General features: G+C 35.5%; 1 protein-coding gene across 1 annotated transcript in view; it reads left to right on the top strand.

The window, feature by feature from the left end:
* Positions 1-25,794, top strand: part of whrna (whirlin a) — a 130,609-nt gene that overhangs the window by 57,543 nt on the left and 47,272 nt on the right. The window contains exons 2-3 of the mRNA XM_067375609.1: positions 914-1,135; positions 8,532-8,657. Coding sequence (XP_067231710.1) covers positions 914-1,135; positions 8,532-8,657 — 348 coding nt within the window. The remainder of the gene's footprint in view (positions 1-913; positions 1,136-8,531; positions 8,658-25,794) is intronic.

The raw sequence follows: 25,794 nt of genomic DNA, 5'->3' as shown, positions 1-25,794 counted from the left end.
AATGGTGTTATTTCACACTCAGCTGAATTTGTGGCGTCCCGCAGTGCCAGTTGCTGTAGACTTGATCTGTGGAGTGATAGTGAGCAAAGCAGACCATCAGAGACCAATGAGGCAAACACCACTGGGACTTTCATCTCCACACCATGTTTCTCTGTGTTGCATGTCTCTGTGAAGAGATCTGCCCATGTGTTTTAGCAGTGTTAGGGACTAACTTAAAGGAGTAAGGCTGCTAGCTTAGCTATGTTATTTTAAAAAAGAGCTACTGAAAATACTACTGAAGTATTTGGTTATTTCTAACCAGTAGTGGGTGTAAAGCATTGGAAAGTCAGATTCATTTTAGTTCATTCAAATGATTCACCAGTTCATTCATGCCTACATCTTATTTTACAAAATATTAAATTAAATTCTCCTGTTCATCACTGTTCTAGTATAATTTTTAGTTATTAGTTACATTTATTGTATATTATTCAATGAATCTGAACCTATTTGAATCTAATAAAAGTCCTATTGGTGAACTGAATCAAAAGATTCAATTAACTGGGATGAATAACTGAGATAAATACTGCTCTTATTTGTTTTTCATTAGATATTATTTATTTATTTTATTATTTTTAAAGATACTTCCTCCTTAAATAGCTTCCATGTATTTATTTAGCTGGTTTTAACTGCTGTAAAATTATGTGCAGCTTGTAGCAAGAGTCAGTTTCCAGGTAGCTTCTTCGACACTATGTTTGTTGTGTGCGGCTTGAGTATTGATGGAGCTCTTTATCATATGGAGTGGAAATGTTAGCATTTTCACATGAATATCTTGACATTCCCATAACTGCCTTTGCCTTTTATCGCTTAGCAGACACGCTGGACTGATTGCACCTCTTCTTCTCTCTGTCACTGTCTCTCTCTTTCTCTCTCACAGGTGCTGAAGGGGAGCAAAAAGCTCTCTATGTCAGTGCGTTCTGTGGGCCGTATCCCAGGTGGCTATATCACAAATCATGTCTACACCTGGGTGGATCCACAGGGGCGCAGTGTGTCCCCACCACCTGACCTGCTGGCTGAGCATCGTAGCGCCACTCTGCGCAGATCTAACAGTCAGGGCCGCAGCCACATGCAACTTCTGCAGGACGGCGATGAGAAGAAGGTGAAGGCTCACATTTATAGCATTCCTTAATCGAGTTAAAGCAATCAGTTTAATGTGTTTCCATGATGCTTATACAGTGAGGATATGACCAAATTCCGATTAAGATAATATATGCTACTGTTTAAAAGTTTGGGGCAAAGACTATAGATATAGAAAGACGGTTCACTCCTATTACCTGTGAATTGGAGAAATTGCAATGCGCAATATGGCGGAATACATCACGCCTTCTAAGTAAAAGAGCCAATTGCTGATTGGTAAAGTCATTGCTTCACTGCAGCTGCTGTTAGAATCTACGGTTCCCATAGAAACCTGAGACTCGTGCTTAGGACTGCACATGCGCATTGCTCATCTAGCCTGAAAAATAAGCTTTTTTAACCCTTAAATGCATACCTCGGGTCTTTAGTGACCCTGGATGTCATTCACTACCCTCCTCCTCGTTCAATTTGTAAAGTTAGACATCAACCTTCTTGGTATTCCTCAATCAATTCATTATAAAGAATATAACAAGAAAAAAATCATAAAATTATAAAAGAATGCCTATTTTTGTATTCATTTTTTGTAAAAATTGTATAGGGTCGCAAACGACCCGAGGTGTGTATGAGTGTACATATATTTTTTCTGCACAACAATAACTGAATCTTAGATGATGGAATAAGTGCAATTCACCTTTATTCCACAAGGTGGCAATGTCTGATACACAATGCTGAAGTGACGACTCATTCAGACAGAAAACGTAATAATAAGAGAAACATGAAATGGCTCAGCGATTTACAGCAGAGCAAGTACTGAACGCAGTCAAATATGACTGTAACTGTTACAGGATGGATCTGGTGAAGCTGTTAGCGATCGAAATATTGATTTTGAAGATGTTGAAAATTATATAGTTCTGAGAATATGTTTGAGATTGTGAATGGGCTTATATTCGTGACCTCAAACATAAAACTAGCCCATTATTTGCTGATTTTACTGGGAAATGAGCTCTGATGAGGACAGTGATGATGGCATAAAACATCTGCTCAAACTGAGCCCTTTCAAGCTCCAAAAGGTAACAAAATACGATTTATTTTATTCTTCTGTAATTGTTACTCTAATATCAGAGGAGTTTTATATTATCACGACAGGTAGAGATCCCTCCGTGTTAGATATAGATCCGGGTCGATAAAGACCCGAATATGTAAGAATGATTGGCGAAACAGTCATGCATTTAAGGGTTAATGCTATTTTGTGCATAAATAAACAACATTTATGGGACAGCTCATGTCAGATTTTGTTGCTGATTTGAAATATGTTATTTAATTGTGAGTTCAGCAAGCAATTATTGAGATGTCAGGATTCCCCATTCAAATAGATAGGAGTTGGTCTTTGATGCCCAAAATAGCTGCCCAGAGGTGTTGCAAATATGGCCGCAGAGTGAACGGACTTTCTTTGAAAGGGACCTTGTTTGGGGTCTTTATGATATTTTCATGTTTTTGAAAGAAGTGCTCACCAAGGCTGCATTTATTTGATTAAAAATACAGTAAAACAGTACTATTGTTAAAAAAATTACAATTTAAAATAATGTTTTTAATCATTTAATAATTGTAATAATTTATTCCTGTTATGTGACTGCTTTACTCCAGACTTCAGTGTCACATAATCCTTCAGAAATCGTCCTAATATACTTATTTGCTGCTCAAGAATTTTTTTTTTATTATTTTGCTTAAAGGGTTAGTTCATCCAAAAATGAAAATTCTGTTATTAATTACTCACCATCATGTTGTTCAAAACCCGTTAGAATTTCATTCATCTTCGGAACATCTTTTTAATGAAATCTGATAGCTTTCTGTTCCTCCATAGATAACTATGCTTCAAAATATTCACAAAAAAGATAAGATGTAAAATGAATCCATATAAATTGAGTGGTTTAGTCCAAATTTTCTGAAGAGACTCACTTTATATGATGGACAGTTTTAATTTAGGCTTTTACAGACATATAAACATTGATCAGCAAACTTAAACAAAAGCTCAAACGAACTTGCTTGACGCATGAGAACAAACCTCTTCCGGAAGCTCAAACGTGCTGCGTAATGCTAAAGAATTATCCTCATTTGGTTCTCACGCATCAAGCAAACATGCTTGAGCTTCTGTTTACCACAACTGATGTGTGCGTTGATGAATGTTTATATGTGAATAAAAGCCAAATTCTATCTGTTCATTATATAAAACAATCTAAAACGTCTCTTCAGAAAATTTGGAAATTTAAAATTTTTAATTCATATGGATTAGTTTTATGATCTTTTTATGAACTTTTTGAAGCGTCAAAGTGATAGTCATGTACTTCAGCTGTCAATGGAGGGACAGAAAGCTCACAGATTTTATCAAAAAGGTCTTAATTTGTGTTCCCTAGATGAACAAAAGTGGCTTGGAACAACATGAGGGTGAGTAATTAATGACAGAATTTTCATTTTTGGGTAACTAAGCCTTTAATATTTTTTGTGGAAACCATGACAAACGTATTTTTCATGATTCTTTGATGAATAGGAAGTTCAACTGTCTTCATTTAAAGGTGCCCTAGAATTAAAAATTGAATTTATCATGGCATAGTTAAATAACAAGAGTTCAGTACATGGAAAAGACATACAGTGAGTCTCAAACACCATTGTTTCCTCCTTCTTATATAAATTTCATTTGTTTAAAAGACCTCCGACGAACAGGCGAATCTCAACATAACACCAACTGTTACATAACAGTCAGGATCATTAATATGTACGCCCCCAATATTTGCATATGCCAGCCCATGTTCAAGCATTAGACAAGGGCAGGACGTCTGGATGTGCACAGCTGAATAATCAGACTAGGTAAGCAAGCAAGAACAACAGCGAAAAATGGCAGATGGAGCAATAATAACTGACATGATCCATGATATCATGATATTTTTAGTGATAAATTGTTTGTAAATTGTCTTTCTAAATATGCTAATGTAATGTAATGTGGTTAAAGTTACCATCGTTTCTTACTGTATTCACAGAGACAAGAGCTGTCGCTATTTTCATTATTAAACACTTGCAGTCTGTATAATTCATAAACACATCTTCATTCTTTATAAATCTCTCCAACAGTATGTAATGTTAGCTTTAGCCACGGAGCACTATCAAACTCATTCAGAATCAAATGTAAACATCCAAATAAATACTATACTCACATGATCCAACGCATGCATGCAGCATGCATGACGAACATTTTGTAAAGATCCATTTTGAGGGTTATATTAGCTGTGTGAACTGTGTTTATGCTGTTTAAGGCAAGCAAGAGCTCCGTGGGTGGGAGCGTGAGCATTTAAAGGGGCCGCAGCATGAATCGGTGCATATTTAATGATGCCCCAAAATAGCCAGTTAAAAAATTTAATAAAAAAAAAATCTTTGGGGTATTTTGAGCTGAAACTTCACAGACACATTCAGGGGACACCTTAGACTTATATTACGTCTTTTAAAAAGACGTTCTACGGCACCTTTAAGTAGAGATCTTTTGTAACAATGTGAGTCGACACTGTCACTGTAAATTCCAAACTTTTGAACAGTAGTTGTTCATAAAGAAGTGTTGTCCCTGAAGATTAAAAAAAAGGTGTGGGCGATACTTACATAGTTGTTGAAATACAGTATGGATGGAGCACATCTGATCATTTGCATGTGCAAGAGCCTTCAAAAACTCAGTGTTAAAGCTGCATTGTTTACAGCTCACCAGCTTCAATAAATGGTTGTCGTTTTAAGTGCTCTGCTCCTGTATAGGTTGAGTGCAGAAATGAGTTTTCACTGGTGCGTAAGAGAGGAGCGAATGAAGAATTTGCCTTGTCTTTCATGAAACGCTGTTTATGCTATTATTTCTGTAAACCAAAGCTCTTTATCTTATTTGTGCCAGCTGATGATAACCATAACACCATTGGACCGCTGTCCTTTTCTGTAACACACTTACTCTGGGCTAAACTATCTGTGATCAACTCCACTAGCTAATGGGCAGTAGCGCTTTAAGACGGGGATTTATAAACTAGCCCTGATTTGGTTCACCTGGGATGTTTTTGGTATTTCTGATAAGCGTTTTGTGGTACTTTGATTTGATTGAGTTTTAAAAAAAAAAAACAGTAGCAACAAGATGTGTGTGTGAATTTGTGTGTGTGTTCGATTTGCATTTTACAGAAGTCTTTCTGGAAAACATACACAATGTGTACTCGGCTGATAAACCCTTGACGCAGATGCATTTCCATTTAGAACAATGCTGTCTATTAGGAGCAAATCCAAACTGGTGGATTAGTGTTTTGGGCTAGGTGTCTTTTTTTCAGACAATATTGAATATGTATGAAACATTAAGAGGCAGCAAATACAAGAGTCTGTTCCACAGTTACTCAGTTTCCATCAGACCTGAACCAAACTAAGACATCTGCGGTTGTACGCAGGTGCCCTGTTATGAATTTTAAACTATGAATTAAATAAATCAATGAAGGGTGAGGAAAAAAATTGTTTTGTTTGCATGTCATTATTTGCCTAAAGAACTGTGAAGTGTGAGCACACACTGTTAGTCAGACAAATTAAGCAATCAATCACTGTATATTGTCAAATTTGGCTCGTCAAATTTACCCCAGCACTATTCCTCACTCTTATATTTTCTTGTACTCTCACCTGTGTGCCAGAATTTGTTAAATGTGATTATAGGGAGAGTTTTATGAGCTGTTCATCCAGGTGTAAATCTGCCAAGGCTATTGGAGAGCATGCTCTCTTTCTTGAGCCCTGCGGCCATTGAAAGCGAGAGTGGTAGCGTGGCACGCCGGCTTCATCAGTACTGCACAGCGCAGCAGAAATCTCCATCGGTCCGCCCTGATTTACTACCCTGCTTGCTCGTGGTCTCACATCGCGGTGAAGCAATTTGCAGGGTAATTCTGACAAATTCTCAGTACTGAAACAAAAGTTGCGTCAAAAGCTCTGTTGGAAGCCGAAATCTATTTAGCCTGTAGCAGCCTTCTAAAGAAGATTAAAAATAAATATAAGGAGCCATTCATGGGAGAGACATTTATAAATGTCTGGCATTATGAACAATGACACACACAAAACGCAGTATGGCCCTACGCCACCTTAACCTTTCAGGGATGGCTAGTATTAACCTTTAAGCAGCATGCTAGTGGGCGACAGATGCTTTTGGTGGGTGCTGGTGTTTGGAAAAGACAAGACGCATTGACCCCCGGTGACCCCGTTTGATTGGCTCTGCGGGGATTCTGTGATGCATTCTAATCACAGACCTATTGTTGCCTTTGTGAAGAGGTCGTGGGAGTCATATTAGTCCTTCTGCTGGTTCAGCAGATCTGCCATTCGCTAAGGCGCACGGGTTGTTAGAGTCGGAATTATAGTTGTATGTTACAGTAATGGGTGCTCTAGGTTTGAGAGGTGAATTGTAACAACACATTGTGGTTGGGAAATATTTTAATTTCCTTGTCACACCGTAATGCCAATGCCACATTTCAGAGATTTGTTTGTGTGTGTGAAGCAGCCTGTGTGATGTATTTGGAAACTTATGGCACACTTCAAAATGTCTGATTGTGATTGTATTAGATAACATGTCAAATAATGTGTTTTAAAGAAATAGAGCACAAACATTTCAAGCTGAAGGAGACAAGGCAAGTGAAGCTGTGTGCATGCAAACAATGAGTGAATGAAACTGAGAGAATACATAGAAAACTAACCAAAGATCAAAACAAGGAACAGGTGTGTGAAATTAATTAAACAATGAGTAACCATGACAACCAATGATAAATGTGCTAGAAACCTGTGCTGTGTTTGAAATCACCCCCTATACCAGCATTTTTCAAAGTCCGGACTCCGGTCCGGATCCGGACCCGCCTCCATTTCGTATTTCAACAGCAGTAATTGTGTGTAAGGGATTAAAAATCTGGATTTCCTACTTTGATAAACGCATGTCAAAATCATTTGTTTAGTGTTTTATGTCTTTTTGGAGATGGTCCGAAATTAAAGCGAAGGCGAGATATTTAAAGTTTTCCTCCGTGATTCAGTTGCCATGACATCCAGTGAGCATATACTTTTGATGCAATTGGACACGAGTCGCGCGACGCAGCGTTTGAATGGGTGTGGAGCAGTGGTTCTCAACCTGCGGCCCGTCACAAATGTAAATGCGGCCCGCGATATGCCGACCACAATAATAATAATAATAATAATAATAATAATAAAAATTAGCATACAATTTATTTTTGTTTTAAAATTTAAATTAAAGTGAATTAAATATAAATGAGCTATAATGCTTTATTTGTCATATAAAATAATTTTGGTGAGCATTTATTATTTTCAAACATCAGGCAATGTAGGCTAATGACGCAATCACTCAGTTAACGAAACAAACACAAGTGCGCGCTTAGGAAGAATTCAAACAGTAGCCATTAATTTTGTAAATTTAAGCCTCAAAATGGTCAAATTTGTTATTAAAGGAGAAAAGCTAAATGTGGAAGATAAAATGAAGGAACACATGCAAACAAGAAGAGTCGCAGCATCAGCAGCAAAGGTAAGAAGAATGGAAGAATCAGTTTGCTGTTAGGCCTAATGAGCGAGATGGGCAGCCTTCCTGTTTGCTCTGTAGTAAAGTACTTGACAAGCAAAACCTACAATTTCAAAAACTATTCCCCACATTAGTTCACAGTGCAATATGGGTATTCTCACAACATCACTTGCTATTGCGGTGCATTGTGGGATTGAATGAGTGCACTCGGTAATGTCCACTATGGTTTTGGACGCCACTGCAAATGGCTGTCCCCTCAAACAGTGCCCTATTTAAGGGTATAGCGGTGATTTCAGACACAGCCCTTGATAAAAGATAAACAGAGGAATTAATGAAGACAAATTAAAAGTCTTTGAAAATGAAACTGAAAACACTACAGAACATGACGCAAACACATTTTTTATATAATAAAACAATAAGATACACTGCTGTGATACACTAATGTTTAATAAAAAATATTATTACAGTTTAAAATGAGTGTTTTCTAATTTATTTATTTTTTAAATTCCTGTGATGGCAAATCATTCTAATATGTTAAATTTGTTGCTCAAGAAACATTTTGCATCATTATCAAATTTGAAAACGGTTGTACTGTTTAATATTTTTGTGGGAACTGTGATACATTTTTTAATAGAAATATTCTGAAACATTATATATCTTTAGTTACACTTTTGATCAATTTATTGCATCCTTGATGAATAAAAGTATTCATTTCTTACTTTCAAAAAAAAATCTTAACTGACTTAAAAATTTTGAATGGTAGTGTATATTGTTCAAAATGCAGACAAAATTATGTTAAATGAATTTTAAGTGTGAAATTCATTCATTTGATTTGGCCATCAATCAGACAATGCCTTCCTCTTCACAGGTGAATTTGGTGCTGGATGACGGCCGTTCTCTGGGTCTCATGATCCGTGGAGGGGCTGAATACTCTCTGGGTATCTACATTACGGGTGTGGACAGAGGGTCTGCAGCGGAGTGTGGAGGACTGAAGGTACAATTTATACCTATTTTACCCACATCCTTTCATTTTATCAATTTTTTTTTGTGCTTTTCCCTTAATTTGTTTTACCGTGACCTCTAGCTGTCTCACTGTTGAGAGTATTTCACACTCCCTTAGTCCATCTTTCTCTCTCATTTCATGCATTAATTGTTCCACAACTCTTTGACATGTTAATTTTGATTTTCTCTTTCTAAATATGTTAGTATTTCTTTGTTGCTTTTAGTCTTTTGTATCAAATTTTACCTGCATTGTGAGCAGCAGCCAATGGGGCCCTATGAGGAAAGCAGCTTAAACAGACTTCATAATGTATGAAAGTCCCCACGGAGATGTACCGTTCTTCTTGCACACTATCCAGCAGGCACCCCATAAACCCCAACAGTTTGTTGATTGATAGATGTAACGAACTAGCTCAAATTAGGAGTGAAATATATATATATATATATATATATATATATATATATATATATATATATATATATATATATATATATATATATAAATATAAAATTAAATCATAACACGTTATGATCAATTATAATATAAATCAACCAAAAAGGGAATGTATGTGTGTGTATATATATATATATATATATATATATATATATATATATATATATATATATATATATATATATATATAATATATATTATTTCCAAAAAAGTTGGGACACTGTACAAATTGTGAATAAAAACAGAATGCAATGATGTGGAAGTTTCAAATTTCAATATTTTATTCAGAATACAACATAGATGACATATCAAATGTTTAAACTGAGAAAATGTATCATTTTAAGGGAAAAATAAGTTGATTTTAAATTTAATGGCAACACCACATCTCAAAAAAGTTGGGACAAGGCCATGTTTACCACTGTGTGGCATCCCCTCCTCTTTTTATAACAGTCTGCAAACATCTGGGGACTGAGGAGACAAGTTTCTCAAGTTTAGGAATAGGAATGTTGTCCCATTCTTGTCTAATACAGGCTTCTAGTTGCTCAGCTGTCTTAGGACTTCTTTGTCGCATCTTCCTCTTTATGATGCGCCAAATGTTTTCTATGGGTGAAAGATCTGGATTACAGGCTGGCCATTTCAGTACCCGGATCCTTCTTCTACACAGCCATGATGTTGTAATTGATGCAGTATGTGGTCTGGCATTGTCATGTTGCAAAAAATGAAAATGCAAGGTCTTCCCTGAAAGAGACGACATCTGGATGGGAGCATATGTTGTTCTAGATCTTGGATATACCTTTCAGCATTGATGGTGCCTTTCTAGATGTGTAAGCTGCCCATGCCACACTCACTCATGCAACCCCATACCATCAGAGATGTAGGCTTCTGAACTGAGTGCTGATAACAATTTGGGTTGTCCTTGTCCTCTTTAGTCCGGATGACATAGCGTCCTAGTTTTCCAAAAGGAACTTCAAATTTTGATTTGTCTGACCACAGAACAGTTTTCCACTTTCTCACAGTCCATTTTAAATGAGCCTTGGCCCAGAGAAAACGCCTGCACTTCTGGATCATGTTTAGATATGGCTTCTTTTATGACCTATAGAGTTTTAGCTGGCAATGGCGAATGGCACGGTGGATTGTGTTCACCGACAATGTTTTCTGGAAGTATTCCTGAGCCCATGTTGTGATTTCCATTACAGTAGCATTCCTGTATGTGATGCAGTGCCGTCTAAGGGCCTGAAGATCACGGGCATCCAGTATGGTTTTCTGGCCTTGACCCTTACACACAGAGATTGTTCCAGATTCTCTGAATCTTTGGATGATATTATGCACTGTAGATGATGATAACTTCAAACTAATAAGTTGCAAATTGGTCCTCCAGCTGTTCCTTATATGTACATTTAACTTTTCCGGCCTTTTATTGCTACCTGTCCCAACGTTTTTGGAATGTGTAGCTCTCATGAAATCCAAAATGACCCAATATTTGGCATGACATTTCAAAATGTCTCACTTTCAACATTTGATATGTTATCTATATTCTATTGTGAATACAATAGAAGTTTATGAGATTTGTAAATTATTGCATTCCTTTTTTATTGTACAGTGTCCCAACTTTTTTGGAATTGATATATATATATATATATATATATATATATATATATATATATATATATATATATATATATATATATATATATATATATATATATATAATCAATTACAATGGATTATAACCAATTATGAATATATATGTTCTAGAATTAGTTCTAGTTTTAGAAAAACGTATCTCTTTTGTCCAGCAAAATTATCGGTCTGATTTTTCTTATCAACTCTTAAAAACAAAGTTTTCTTCTGACCAAGGAGAATTCTCCATTTTAAGTAGGTTACTTAGAACAGCAAATAACGAGCGCAATCAAACGTTCAAGTGACTTGGATTCATTAATGAGCATCAACAGAGACAATAAAGCACAACTATAATGGATTTAATATATGAACTATATATATATGGATAAATATAACAAAGAATACGTATATACAGAAGCGAAAGTAAAGTTCAAAGAATGGCAAATTACAGACAGTTAAAACCTTTGAGAGCCAGAAAAGAATCACAACTTACAAAAGTAAGCTTAAAACGCATCGAGGAAATGTTTCGATACTTGCATGGGTCCTTTTTTAGAAGCTGTGGTGAATGCACCATTCTGCTGGAGTTTCCGTGCGTTCAACCTGGCGTGTCCGATTGGTCTTTGTCCCGAGAGGGTCTTCAGCGGGATTTTCAAATGGAGTTTTAACTCAAAAGTAAAATGGCCGGAAAAAGAAGACTGAGCCAACAGGCATGTGTGTTGGTTTGTTATATAGCAAAAACCATCTACACTCCTCCTAGGTTGGACTGGCCAGTAGCCAGTGAAAAAAGCCTTTTGAATTCAAAGTTGGTTTGATGATCTTGATCCTCTCCAGACGCTACAATAGAACATGTTTGTAAATGTTGTCTAAAGCATCAAGCTGGATTTACCTCTACCTGCTTTCATTTTAGCACTTCTGTCAAGTGTGTTTGCGCATGGAAAAGATGGATAAAGAATTATTAGAGTCCACTATGAAGTCTGTGATTTTTTTTTTCTTCCACCAGCTATTCTCCTGTTGAATAATACAGTGTGCCCAGACACTGTATTCAATTTTTCTTTTTTTCTTTTTTTTTGACACAATTTAAGGTGAATATCATTATTGTGTGGCGTCAGAGAAAGTTTTAAGCTCTTTTCAAGCTGGCAGTTTGCTTTGTGCAATCATGATAGAACTGAGAGGAGAATGCAGTTTAAAGGGAGGTTGATCCAGATACAATCTGTGGAGAGAGTGTTGGATGTTTTATCTTCAGGCCATATGTCTGTTCAGAAGAGAGATGTGAGAAAGATTTCTGGACGGAAGTTTGGCAGGAAGCTGTGTTTTTATAATACCCCAGTGATGATGTGGGGGCTCACAAACATGAAAGCAGCTGCATTTATCATGGCACATATATGATAAACACATACACTACTGTAAAAATGTTTGGGGTCAGTAAGATTTGAAAGAAATTAATACTTTTATTCAGCAGAGGCATTATTTTTGGTCAAAAGAGACTTGTTATAAATGATTTATATTTCTTTTGAACTTTCTATTTATCTAAGAAAACTGAAAAATCTATTACTGTTCCATAGAAATATTAATCAGCACAACTGTTTTCAACATTGATAAAAATAAGAAATGTTTCTTGAACACCAAATCAGCATATTAGAATGATTTATGAAGGATCATGTGACACTGAAGACTGGAGTAATGGCTGATATTACATTTTAAAATATATTAAAATAGAAATTGTAATATAATTTTGATCAAATAAATGCAGCCTTGGTAAGCATAAGAGACTTCTATCAAAACTTTAAAAAATCTCACTAACCCCAGACTTTTGAACACTAATGTACTTTAAAGGAATAGTTTTCTGTTATCATTTATTCACCCTAAACCTATAGACTGTTATTTCTTACGGTAGCCCTGAACCGCATGGTTGAATAAGTCGTTATTTCGACGTAATAACCCATTATTTTGAGATATTATGTCATTATTTCAACATGTCTCATTATTTCGACACATTAAGTCATTATTTCAAAAGATCTTATTTCGACATTGTTGTTATTTCCACATATCTCATTATTTTGACATAATAACTCGTTATTTCGACATCTCATTATTTTGATTTTTTTAAGATATTCAGTCGTTATTTTGACAAAATAACTCATTATATATCAAGTTTAATAAAAGACGCGCAAAATCCAACGTCTTCAGTTACTTATGTCGAAATAACGAGATATCATGTTGAAATAACAAGTTATGATGTCGAAATAATGACTTAATATCTCGAAATAATGAGATATTATGTTGAAATAAGTTATGTCAAAAAATAATGAGATGTCGAAATAATGAGATATGTTGAAATAACGACTTAATATCTCGAAATAACGAGTTATTATGTCGAAATAACGAGTTATGTATGTCGAAATAACAAGATATTGGGTCTCATTCATGAAACACGAGCAGAATGAATTTTTGTGTAAATCGTGTGCAAAGTGGTTCTGGCGTAAATTTTCGGATTCATTAAAATGTTCGTATTTTCCAAATGTTAGTTGGTACGAAAGAAATCTACACCTGCTCCCAGCCACGCGTAAATAGTGCGTTTAACATCCGAACATTTGGGTACATATTTACACAGCATTTTGAAAAAAATATTATATATAGTCATTGTAATGTATAATGTAGATATGCTTGATGATGATGGTGGTCCTCCTCCAGTTTGAATACGATTTTTTTTCGAAGTGAACTAATTCGTGTTTTGCAGCTTTATGTCGAACCATTTTCTTTTCACTTCTGGGACTGTTCGAAACTGGGACTGTTCATCTGTTAACAGATGAAACTCCATTAACAGCATTCTGTAATATGTTGCCAAGCTTCCTTTTTTTGGGGCCTGATACGTCACTATATATGTACGCTTAAAATGTGGCGTTTTGAATGAACTTCTGATAATAAAACTTCAATTTCTGCATCTGAGAAATTTATCTTTTTCATTCGCTTTTGAGAAGACATGTTGAAATCCTTTATTTGGTGTCATAATATGATGCCCATATATAGTTGTCAGTCGGATTTAATGGGCGGGATTTATGGTAATTGAGAATGAGCGTGCACGCGCGTCCCATTTATGACCGATTGGAATTCATTAACACACACACATTTCACAATCACTTCTGACGTTTACGAATTATTTGTGAATCAGGAGATGAGTTTTCGGGAAGGTCTTTTTACGCGCAAATCACTCACATATTTACTCATATATTTACGAATGTTTCATGAATGAGACCCATTATGTTTAAATAATGACTTATGTCGAAATAATGACTTAATATCTTGAAATAACGACTTACTAAGTTAAGTGTTCTTTTTTCCCCACCATGTGGTTCGGGGGTTCCGTAATTTCTTTGAAACTCAAAAGGAGTAATCTTTACACCAGTAATCTTTACACCAGTAATTTCCATGCATCGACATGAAAAGTGAAGTATTTTGTGAGCAAAATGGAGCATTTTTTTTTGTGTTTTTCTTTTTTTGTGTGTATTTTTGTCCTTTTTGTAGCTTTACTGCTGTGGTCGCTATACGAACTTTCGCTGTAAAATTGGCAGGTAAGCCCTCTTGAGTATGAGCCACCACTTCAGAGTGAAAAAAAAAAAATAGCTTTCATCCAAATAGTCCGGCACTCAGAGTGATTGTGTTATTATAGTGTTAGCAGCAGATGAACCCCTGACCTGACATCCCAATATAGACACACACAAGCAGAAAAACACAAATGCACAGATCAATGGAACCAGGTGGATGAACCATCCATTTCCCAACAGGTCCCATGAGATGGATGTAAGGCCAGGGGGTCTGTAGAGAGGTTGCTTTCAATATGTGCAGCCCCATATATAACATTCTGTCAGGAAAGTGGTATAAATTGGTATTGGCAACAAATCCTTTTTTGTTCAAAGCAAGAGGAGCAGGAAGTGATCCATCTTGGAATTACTGGACTTCATAAATATTTATGCTGTGTTCCATTCAATTGAGAGGACCAGAATTTTTCGACTTTGATCAAATTTCCAGTTTGGAGTTTCAAATCAGAAATCACAAATTGACTTTGCCAGTATGTGTCGTTTGATGACATGTTGCATAGCAGAGACAGATTTTGATGTTAAAATACTTAGTTATTGCAGTGTTGGGCAAGGTACTTATGATTTAACTACAGCCAAGCTCAAATTCTTTTGAAATTGTAATTAAAGGATTAGTTCATTTAATTTACTCACCCCCATGTCATACAAGATGTTTATGTCTTTCTTTCTTAATTCGAAAAGAAATTAAGGTTTTTGAGGAAAACATTCCAGGATTTTTCTCCACATAGTGGACTTCACTGGGGTTCAACAGGGTTGAAGGTCCAAATTGCAGTTTCAGTGCAGCTTCAAAGCGCTCTACATGGTCCCAGCTGAGAAGTAAGGGTCTTATCCATAATATATAAATTTATATTCTTTTTTAACCACAACTGCTCGTCTTGCACTAGCTCTGTGATGTGCAACGCAGTACGTAATCATGTTGAGAAGGTCACGCATGACGTAGGAATGTCCATCTCAATTTCTCCTCCAACGTCATATTCGTTCGACATCGGTGTTTTACCTTTTGTTTGTAAAGGGCGTTTGATTTAGTCTTTGCACGTTCGCTTTGTAGACACTGGATCGGTACTTCCGCTTACGTCACGCGTGACCTTACCAACGTGATTACGTAATGCGTGGTCGAACGAATAATCAGGTTTTGCTTGGTCTGTTCAAAGTCACATATAGATGTCATATAGATATTTTTAATATTATTTTGTATTTATTATTAGTCAAATTTCTTCTGAAGAGATCACTTTATAATGATAAAGCTTTTAAGATTCTCTCATAAATAAACATTGATCAGTTACCATTACAATTATCTCACAAATTTTTGCTAACTCAATGTATTTGTTTTTACAATGGGGTAATTTTGTTGCAGTATATTACACACAGCACAAGGAAGCTTGATTTCAAATGGTAAATTAAATAAAAAAAAAGACAACTAAACAGTAATAAAATAAGAACAAATGAACAAATTACTAACTATTGCACAAATACAATAGAATAAAGATAGAAATTAAATAGACTGCTTTCTATTTTCAGGTAGGTCTAACTGTAGTAATCAGGTAAAAAACTGAATAAAAAACAAAGTAGGCAAATCAAATGTAAAATAACATTGGATAATCTTCATTAAATAAAATTAAATACAGATTAATCAATTAAAGTTACAGAAGTTAATCAGTCAAGAGCAGTAAGTGATTTTCTCTTTGTCTTTTGATTAAAAATAACATAGAGAGCGGCACGTTTATTCGGCTACTGTCCCTTTAAGACCTGACGAACGCACGGACACATCCTTCCTGAACTGTTTTACATTAATACTCACCAAGATGGGCATTGTGATATTGTTTCTGAGTGAATTTGACCATTAATAAACAGCGAAAATGAGGTTATTTTGGCACTTTTATGTCAAAAGCGGCTTTATTATGTGTCTGCGCTGTGAATGAGAGGAGGCGCGTGCGTCTCAACTCGCTGTCAGAGAGGAGAGCAAGCACGCGCAGCTGATATCGCTGTATCGATACTACAGAAAGGAGTATTGGTATCGTTTCAGATATTTCAGTATCGATACGTATCGAAATATCAGTATTTTTTAAAACACTATAGGCTGTGTACACGGCTTTTTAAAAATGGCGGGTCCTGGTGTTTCCCGTCAGCGTACACCTACGTCACTTACATTCTGAAGTAGTCGTGATTCGCCTCTCACAACGTAACATGCTCAAAACATGCAGAATAATGTAAGTGGATATTTTTCCTTGTAATCCCGCCTTTGAACGATTACGAAATCGTGGCATCTGTAATCGTAATCGCGATTAGAAATTCGATTAATTGTGCAGCCCTAATGGGGGTGAGTAAATCATCAGGAAAATTTAATTCTGAAGTTAATAGGGTTCTATGTTGTTTGTTCACTGCCACAAAGGAATGTGCTTATCATACATTCAGGACAGTCGTGATGGATGAATTTAGTCTTATCTCTGAAAGGATTATGACCGCAGTAGCATTTTCATCCAGAGGCAACTCCAGCACTTGTTTGCAAACAACATCTGTTGTCTTATATCACTCCTTGAGTTTATCTTTATCTCCAACCCTGGGGTTTAGGAAGTTGAACCAGAGATGTAAAATGTTAGAGGTCTTAGAGGCAGATGCATCTCATGGAGTTTTAATTGGATGGAATAATGGGCTTGTGCACTGAGCGGTCTCTGGTCCTCAGTGTTACAGAGCACAAAACCCCCTCTGACCTCAGAAGAGCTGGAGTTAATCAGTGCACTCACTGAAGCCTCAGATTCTATTTCTGTTTTTGTCTTCCACCTATTTTGGATGTGCTTTTCTGTGGTGTTATTATTTTATGTGAATGTATATGTCGTATGTATGTGCTTTATTGTCGTCTCACTCTGGGCTGCACTACTATAACTGTATTAAATGGATAATGAGCAATGCAATTAAGACACTTTTTGGCTGCAGAATGAGAAGACACTTTAATGGGAGCAGTGTTGTAGTTTGTAACGGTCAAATTACTAAAACCCATAAAAAGTATAAAGGCTTTTAGGACTTCATTTATTTAACAGAATTTTTAGTGAACTGCTGCTCCAATACCTGATATCGTCAATCTGAGGCCTGAGATTTTAAACACAGTTAATTATTTTTCATTCAATAAATCTTTATTTTATTTTTTAAACTGTCAAGTAAATTCAATGAAACAACTACATTTTATTTTATTTTATTTTATTTTATTTTATTTTATTTTATTTTATTATTTTATTCTAGCATTTCCCTGCATAAACTGCATAATCTTTTAAACTGTCAAGTGAATTCAATGAAACAACTAAATTTTATTTTATTTTATATTTTATTATTTTATTCAAGCATTTCCTTGCATAAACTGCATAATCTTTTAAACTGTCAAGTAAATTCAATGAAACAACTACATTTTATTTTATTATTTTATTCTAGCATTTCCTTGCATAAACTGCATAATTTTTTAAACTGTCAAGTAAATTCAATGAAACAAAATGTTTATTTTATTTTATTTTATTTTATTATTTTATTTTATTATTTTATTCAAGCATTTCCTTGCATAAACTGCATAATCTTTTAAACTGTCAAGTGAATTCAATGAAACAAAATTTTTATTTTATTTTATTTTATTTTATTTTATTTTATTTTATTTTATTTTATTTTATTATTTTATTTTATCTTATTTTATTTTATTTTATTTTATTTTATTTTATTATTTTATTCTAGCATTTCCTTGCATAAACTGCATAATCTTTTAAACTGTCAAGTAAATTCAATGAAACAACTACATTTTATTTTATTATTTTATTCAAGCATAAACTGCATAATTTTTTAAACTGTCAAGTAAATTCAATGAAACAAACTTTTTATTTTATTTTATTTTATTTTATTTTATTTATTCAAGCATTCCCTTGCATAAACTGCATAATTTTTTAAACTGTCAAGTAAATTCAATGAAACAACTACATTTTTATTTTATTTTATTTTTTTATTTTTATTTTTCAGATAAATTCTTTAACAAGATCCAAACATTTTTATGGAAAATTCTGAAAAGTCTGAAGCTGATCTTTAAGTTAAAATCATATAACACTGCCCTGCCACTTTCCTTGAAAATAATCACAGGACCTCAGAGTATTTTATACAGTATAGTACTTTCTTGTACTTGCAAATCACACAGGGAATTGCTTGAATATATATGATCTGCAGTTAGATGTCCCTTCACCTTTGCCCAACGTGCTTTTCACCTTAATTATATTTTATAGCTCATACTTTTTAAAGCTGTCAAGATTCTTATCATTTATATTGAGCGCCGGTTCCTTCTCCATTCAGCTATCCACCCTGCGTCACATAAAGCCAATTCACTTTGGTCCTTGAGGAGTTTTAGAAGAAAGTCATTTGCTGTGGAAACTTTCGCCCAGGGGAGTCATATACTTTTACTGTAATATTTGGGGACTTTTTCGGTTGCAAGTTTTCAACTCTTGAAGCACATATCCACAGACTGATACACATAGGCAACCTTTCAGAAAAGTAAGCTGTTCATCATAAGAAAAGTCCCTCTGGACTAATAAAAGCTTTTTAGACTGTGAACGTGACTACTTTTGCACATTTGTAATCCATTTAGAAATGGCCACGCTTCTATGTGATTGACAAATATGGTACTTTTACAGAAGAAGCATCTGTGCTTTGGGCAGATCTGTCTGTATTACTGCTCCTGCCTTTGTGAGTGAGTATTACTCAAATTTTAAGTACTCTTGGTGTAGCCATAAGTCTAAAACGTTCATTAAGTACAATGATGAATGAGTGAACGGATGGGGTAAGCACCACTATGTCCGTATTCAGAGCATGACAGGTCATCAGAGAATGGCAGAAAGAAAGATGGAGAGTGAGAAGGACCGAGACAGTGATTAAAACAGATATAAAAGAATGATGGCATGACAGATTGAAAGACGAAAGAGATGAAATGTCCATATTAAAAACATTATTAGCCTTTTGTGAAATAATTAATAAATGAAACTAAACTTAAAACAGTGTTTGAAAAACTTAAATAACATAAAGAACAAAAATACAGAATAGTTGTCTATATAAAAAAAAACTATATATAAAGTATAATACATATGTACTGTATGTATAGGGAATATAGTGTGTTTCACAGGTGGATTTGATGATTGTGGCTGAAAATTTCAAAATATCTTCATTTTACTGCCATTAAAATGTATTCTGACAGAGATGTTCTGCAGATATTTTTGGCAAGCTTTATTTTTTGTTTGTTTGTTTTTTTGTTTTTCAAGAGAACTAATTTTGTTGGATGGCCAATTCAAACTGCACAGAAAAACACCAACAAACGTTTGGTTTCACTCGACTGAACAATCAATCAGTGTTTGTCGGGTTTTGGAATGTCTGAGCAATGTGACTTGATTTTCCAACAAACGCCAACAAACTCTGATGTACTCTAATGTAAACATCCTATATCGATATGAAAGTACCCCAAACCTCATGAAAATCACACATCACATACAAATCATATACTATCATGTTTATTAGCTTCATGTTTCATGTGTAGAAACATCTCTCTGGGAAGAGAAAACACAAACAGACATCGGATGATGTGATCAGATCTCATGAATCAGTGGATAATGAATAGAAATGATAAATATTAAGCTAGCTTGTGTAAATATATCAATATTTCTCCAAGTATGCGCACTTTTGGACTAAAAGCCCTAACTGACGCTGATCAGTGCAGCTGTGTGAACACAAATAAACCACAGCAAATTATTATTTTGCACTTCTGTCACTGCAACCGAATTTTATCATAAACAGTGGACAAATATTGAAGCTGGAGTATTTAATCTTTCTAATGAAACAGTTTGTCCAGATCAACTGCAGTTCTCTGCATAAATTCAAGTACGCGCCTCGTCTTTACCGTCGCAGCAACCACGGCTTCACCTACAACCTCTTTCGTTTTGTACACCCTCTTTTCAGGCAAAAAATGACACGTAAAGACATTTGTCAGTGTCTGTTAAAGGGCAGTGTGAACATGACAGTTATTTTTCATAAAGTTCTGAATCCAGCGGCCAACTTGATTGTCTGTGCGGTGTAAATTGGCCTTTAAAAACATTACACTTTTTAAAAGTACACAGTATATTATGACAGTTACTTTTTTAATACTATGGAGGGTTTGCACGTGACGTCACCGTCGGCCATTATGACTGTGGTTACGCCCACTGAGTGGCAAAAAGACTGAGTGGCAGCATTGGTTTTCAGCGTGAATGCCATGAAAAACACACAAAACACATCTAAAATGTGAAAGAGCTTTGTGATTGACTGTACAAATAGATTTGACGAGAAATCTGAGGTATATTTGTACAGACTGCCGAAAGTTAAAGAAAAAAGAAGCAAATAAATCGCTGTAAGGCATAGAAACATGGATCTTCAGTTATCATTTTGGGTAAAAATGTTGGATTTTGGGGTATCATACCCTATATATTGTGTTGGCAATTCATCAATTAAATATTTACCATCTTACACTGCGTTCCAAATTATTATGCAAGTGACATATCAGTAAGATTTCAGTAGAATAAACATTCAGATTTTAGGTTTTCTAAGAAAATGTTTGTTTATTAGTTATCTAAAAAGACATGGATAAATAAACAATCAATCTCAGACAAAATAATTTGCCAGGTCTATGGAGACCCTACTTAGAGGTTGTTCCACATTATTAAGCAAGTCACAATTCTCATGCAATATGGGGAGGAAGAAAGATCTTTCTGAAGATGAAAAGCATGAAATGGTGCAATGTTGTGCAAAAGGCATGAAAACAACTAATATTGTGTGAAACTGAATGGAGATTATCAAATTATCATAAGATTTGTGAGTGATTTAGAGCACAGCAGAACTCGGTCAGATAAAGGCTTATTAATGAAAGTTGCTGTCAAAAAAATGAATTGTATTAAACGGGCAGCTATAAAAAAAGCCAGTGTTGAGCAGCAAACAGGTATTTGAAGCTGCTGGTGCCTCTGGAGTCTCAAGAAGCTCTCCATGCAGGCTGGCAGTTGTGCATAAAGATGCATTTTAGCCGTTCTAACGTGGTGAATGGCCACCACGTTCCAACAAGGCGTCAACAGGGAGCTGGCGGGTGATGATTTGGGCTGGAATATAAGTGAGATGGAAGGTCCCTTTAAGGTCTCTGAGGGTATTAAAATGACTTTTGCAAGATATGTGGAGTTCATAATTGGCCATTTTCTGTTATGGTATAAAAAGGAGGATAGTGCCTTCTGAAATACAATGCACTATGCACTATCCCATGCTGCAAAAAAACACCACAGCACTAAAACTGTATGAAAATGTATTTCTACACCCACTGTAATTGTTTCTCTTTGTGAGGTTTGGTTAGTGGTGGCAGAAATGCATCTTTACGCACAACTGCCAGCCTGCATGGAGAGCTTCTTGAGACTCCAGAGACATCAGCAGCTTCAAATACCTGTTTGCTGCCCATCACTGGCTTTTTTTATAGCTGCCCTTTTAATACAAATTTTTTTTTTTTTGACAGCAACTTTCATTAATAAGCCTTTATCTGACCAAGTTCTGCTGTGCTCTGGATAACTCATAAATCTTATGATAATTCGATAATCTCCATTCAGTTTCAAACACTATTAGTTGTTTTCATGCCTTTTGCACAACATTGCACCATTTCATGCTTTTCATCTTCAGAAAGATCTTTCTTCCTCCTCATATTGCATGAGAACTGTGACTTGCTTAATAATGTGGAACAACCTCTAAGTAGGGTTTACACAGACCTGGCAAATTATTTTTCCTGGCTGCATGTCAATATCCATGGATAAGGGTTTCTTAGACAAGTTGTAAGGAGCATTATCGAGTCCAACCTTTAGTGTAATTGTTTGTTTTACTCGCGTTTTTTCGCAGTTTATCCTGCGTCTATCTAAAGCAATGTACTTATGAAAATAGTATTAAAATAACAAATTTGAAAATGCTCAACAGCAACCTTGCAGGTGACAAATTGAATATATGTGTAAAGATAGATGCTTATATTCTTGTATTTGGGGTACAGCAGTAACCTCTAAACTACTTTGCTAAATAAAGAACAAGTGATACGCTGTGTTCTGACATTTGACGTAACAGTAGAGCAGATTCACAGACCTGGGTTTCTAACAAAGCGTGATTGCTGTGTGCATTAGCCACTGTTCCTGATCGCTGTCAGGATATTGGAGTAATTTGGGGAAAACAAGCAGCCAAGCTGATTTCTCATCCTTTTTCTATTCCCATCACTATAGAGAAGCAGAAAGGAGAGAAATGTCAGGGATGGCGTGGTCAGGGCAGGTGTTTTTCCAAATGCCAAGCATTTTCCTCATTCACTCCGAAGGGCGTTCGCACTGACAGCGATGAAATCTCTGGAGGCCTTTGAGTCTTTGCTGTTGGTTTCTTGTTGGCTGCTCAACTTTCTAGTCGACTGCATGCATTCCCATTGGTAGTCGCAGCATCACCCGCTGCTCATTTGCATGAAGTTATGTCTCATGTTGTTTTAAATCGACATCTCTCATTGAAAATGAATAACTGCAGGTTGCTTTGAAGCTACAAATTCCTTCAGGACAAGGAGCAAAATGCATGAAAGATAAAAAAAGAGATGGAGGAAAGAAGGATACTTTTTATGTTTCCTAAAACAGAAGTCAAGTTTCAATATATGCAATATGGACTACTTTTATGATGCTTTTAAGGTCTTTTTTTTTGTCCTTTTTGGAGGTTTATAGCCATTTATAGCAGTGTTCTTTTGTAAAATAGCAGCGTGCACATTCTTGAGAATTTCTCATTTTGTGTTTCACAGAAGAAAGAAAGTCATACAGGTTTGGAACAACTTTAATCTTTTTTTTTTTTTCCAGAGTCCTCACTCACATCCTCAGCGGTTTGATGTGTTTCCTGTAATAACCGTATCTGGTATCTCATGGTGTTTGAACACTCTGGAGTGATACACTGAAAAGAAATGCCGGGAGATAAACCTGAGCTAATGATCGGATTTTCACTAGGGAAAGCAAGAGCTTGTATCTGCTGCATTGATTTCAAATACCTCTCTTGTGTTCTTTGGGAAAACAAAGCTGCACAACACCATAATTTATTAATATCACGATTACTGCAAAGCCTCTTTAATTACCTTCAAGCGTCTTTGGGTTGGCAAAGGGGCAGTACGGGTATTGATCTATAAAGAGACCTGGAATGAAACTGAGATAAGAAGATAGTGATGAAAACAGAAAGAGGGTGAGATAAAGAGAAATTGAGCTGGTGTGCTGTTGTGATGAGTTAATCCCACAGTAAGAGCTTTACATAGAGACATATTTTACTCAGAGTCAGACTGACAAAAGAAGAAACTATGAGTGAGATAAATGAGTGACAAGCAGAGGGAGCATGGGAAAAAGATAAAGAGAAGATCAACGAGTGGGAGGATGAATGGATGAGATGAGGATATTGTCTTGGGAGACTGTCAGAACGATGCAGAAGAAATGTGTGGCGCATTTGTAGCACAGGACTGAACTAAAGCTACAGCATGTCTCTGTTTTTGGTGACAATTCAGTTTCTCATCCAATACTGAGAAATGAAGTGATTGATGTATTAAATTTACAGTAAAAGCAGGACTACATGCTTTGCCATTTAAATTGAATCTTTTGATTTTAGTGGCATGTGGTGGACTGAAATAAGGAGGCAAAATCCTCTCTCTCTCTCTCTCTCTCTCTCTTTATCCAGTGTTTTTTTTTAATCCAGTGTCTAGATTAAAGTCATTTGGAATGCCATATATTCTATGTATTTAAAGGGGTGGTTGATTATGATATCACTTTTTTAACTTTAATTAGTATGTAATGTTGCTGTTTTTTACATAAACAACATTTGCAAAGTTATGATGCTCAAAGTTCAATGCAAAGGGAGATATTTTCTTTTAAAGAATTTGCTGTTTAAGGACTTGTTTAAGGACAAACGGCTGGTAGGAACTATGACGAGCTGGGTCAATTCAATGCTGGATTTGCACGAAAGATTAACATGACGGCACATGCTAGTCGATGAGTTGAATCAACTCCACAGCAACTACATAAATGTATCCACTAACCGTTCAGAAACATCCATTATATAAGTCGTAACTTCTTCCTGAGTCTCTCCATCAGTGTCCAACTCCGGTTTGAACAATGTAAGGCTGAACGTCGTTAGTGACAATCATCATTTTGGCTGCGTGACATTCTCCAGCTTTGTTGTTGATGTGTATCCGAGGCATGAGCTGTTAAAGCTCCACCCTTTTCTGTAAAGGGGGCTGGGAGCAGCAACTCATTTACATTTAAAGGGCATTTAAAGGGGCACACACAAAAACATGTTTTTGCTCACATCCAAATAGGGGCAAATTTGAGAAGCTATTATAAATGATCTGTGTATTTTGAGCTGAAACTTCACAGACACATTCTGGGGACACACTAGAGACTTGTATTACATCTTGTAAAAGGGGCATTATCGGTCCCATTTAAATTTAACAAATATGATATTTGAGAGAAAAAAGTATAGTTAAAGGTGCTAAATAGGATGTTTTGTTTTATAAATTTTTTGCAATATTACTTGAAACTGTCTTTACTATTTTATATGTATATAATATTAATATACATCATCTGTGCATGAGGTAGGGCCTTAAAACATCAGCCAATCGTTTACGCGATCATCGCGTAAACGATTGGCCCTCTGGCTTGTCAATCACTGCCGTGACGTTCCTTGTGCGAGACGTGCACGGCTGCGCGCTCCAGTAACTTTCCACACTCCACAGGCGCAGCATGCAATGTTTTTGTCAGGAGACAGGAGTAACAACTGCAGATTATGAGTTACCTGCGGTGAGTCCGAAATAATGAATCCACTAACACGACACAGCGAATGCCGGTGGTAAACAAACACTCGTGTTCCAATACCAGTGTTTACGAGTTTTGGGAGGCGTTCCTTTGAGCTGTGAAGGAGGGGGGCTGTTCTTACGCATGCGCTCATTTCAAAAACTCACTAACAATCTTTGGATTCTCAGTCGACGAAAAAATCCTCTCTATCACCTTTAAGTATAGTATATTTTAACATTAACACATTAAGACACATATTGAATTTTTTTTTTACATTATCACTGTTTAATTTTTCATTCTACTTTCTAAAGGATGGTTGGAAATTTTATTTTTTGGTATTGTTTTATCCTTTTTTTAGTCAGATATTTACATTTTCATTAACAGTCATTATTTAAATTTTCAAAACAACATATTGCCTTTAAAATATCATTTTTTTTACATTTAAATATTTAGTTTAGGCTTTAGGTTTTTGGAAGGGGGCCCTTTCAAGGTAATCATCATATTTTGGGGTCCTTGGAAAATGAGTATTATTATTTTAGTATTATTTATATACTTTTACAATATTTATTAATATTTTGAATGAGCTTTTATTTGTACATTTTCAATTTAGTTTAAGTAGTA

The sequence above is a fragment of the Chanodichthys erythropterus genome, chromosome 22 (genome assembly GCF_024489055.1).
Source record: "Chanodichthys erythropterus isolate Z2021 chromosome 22, ASM2448905v1, whole genome shotgun sequence".
NCBI classification, from domain to species: domain Eukaryota; kingdom Metazoa; phylum Chordata; class Actinopteri; order Cypriniformes; family Xenocyprididae; genus Chanodichthys; species Chanodichthys erythropterus.
The sequence above is the reverse complement of the archived record's forward strand: the minus strand, read 5'-3'. Positions and strand labels throughout refer to the sequence as shown.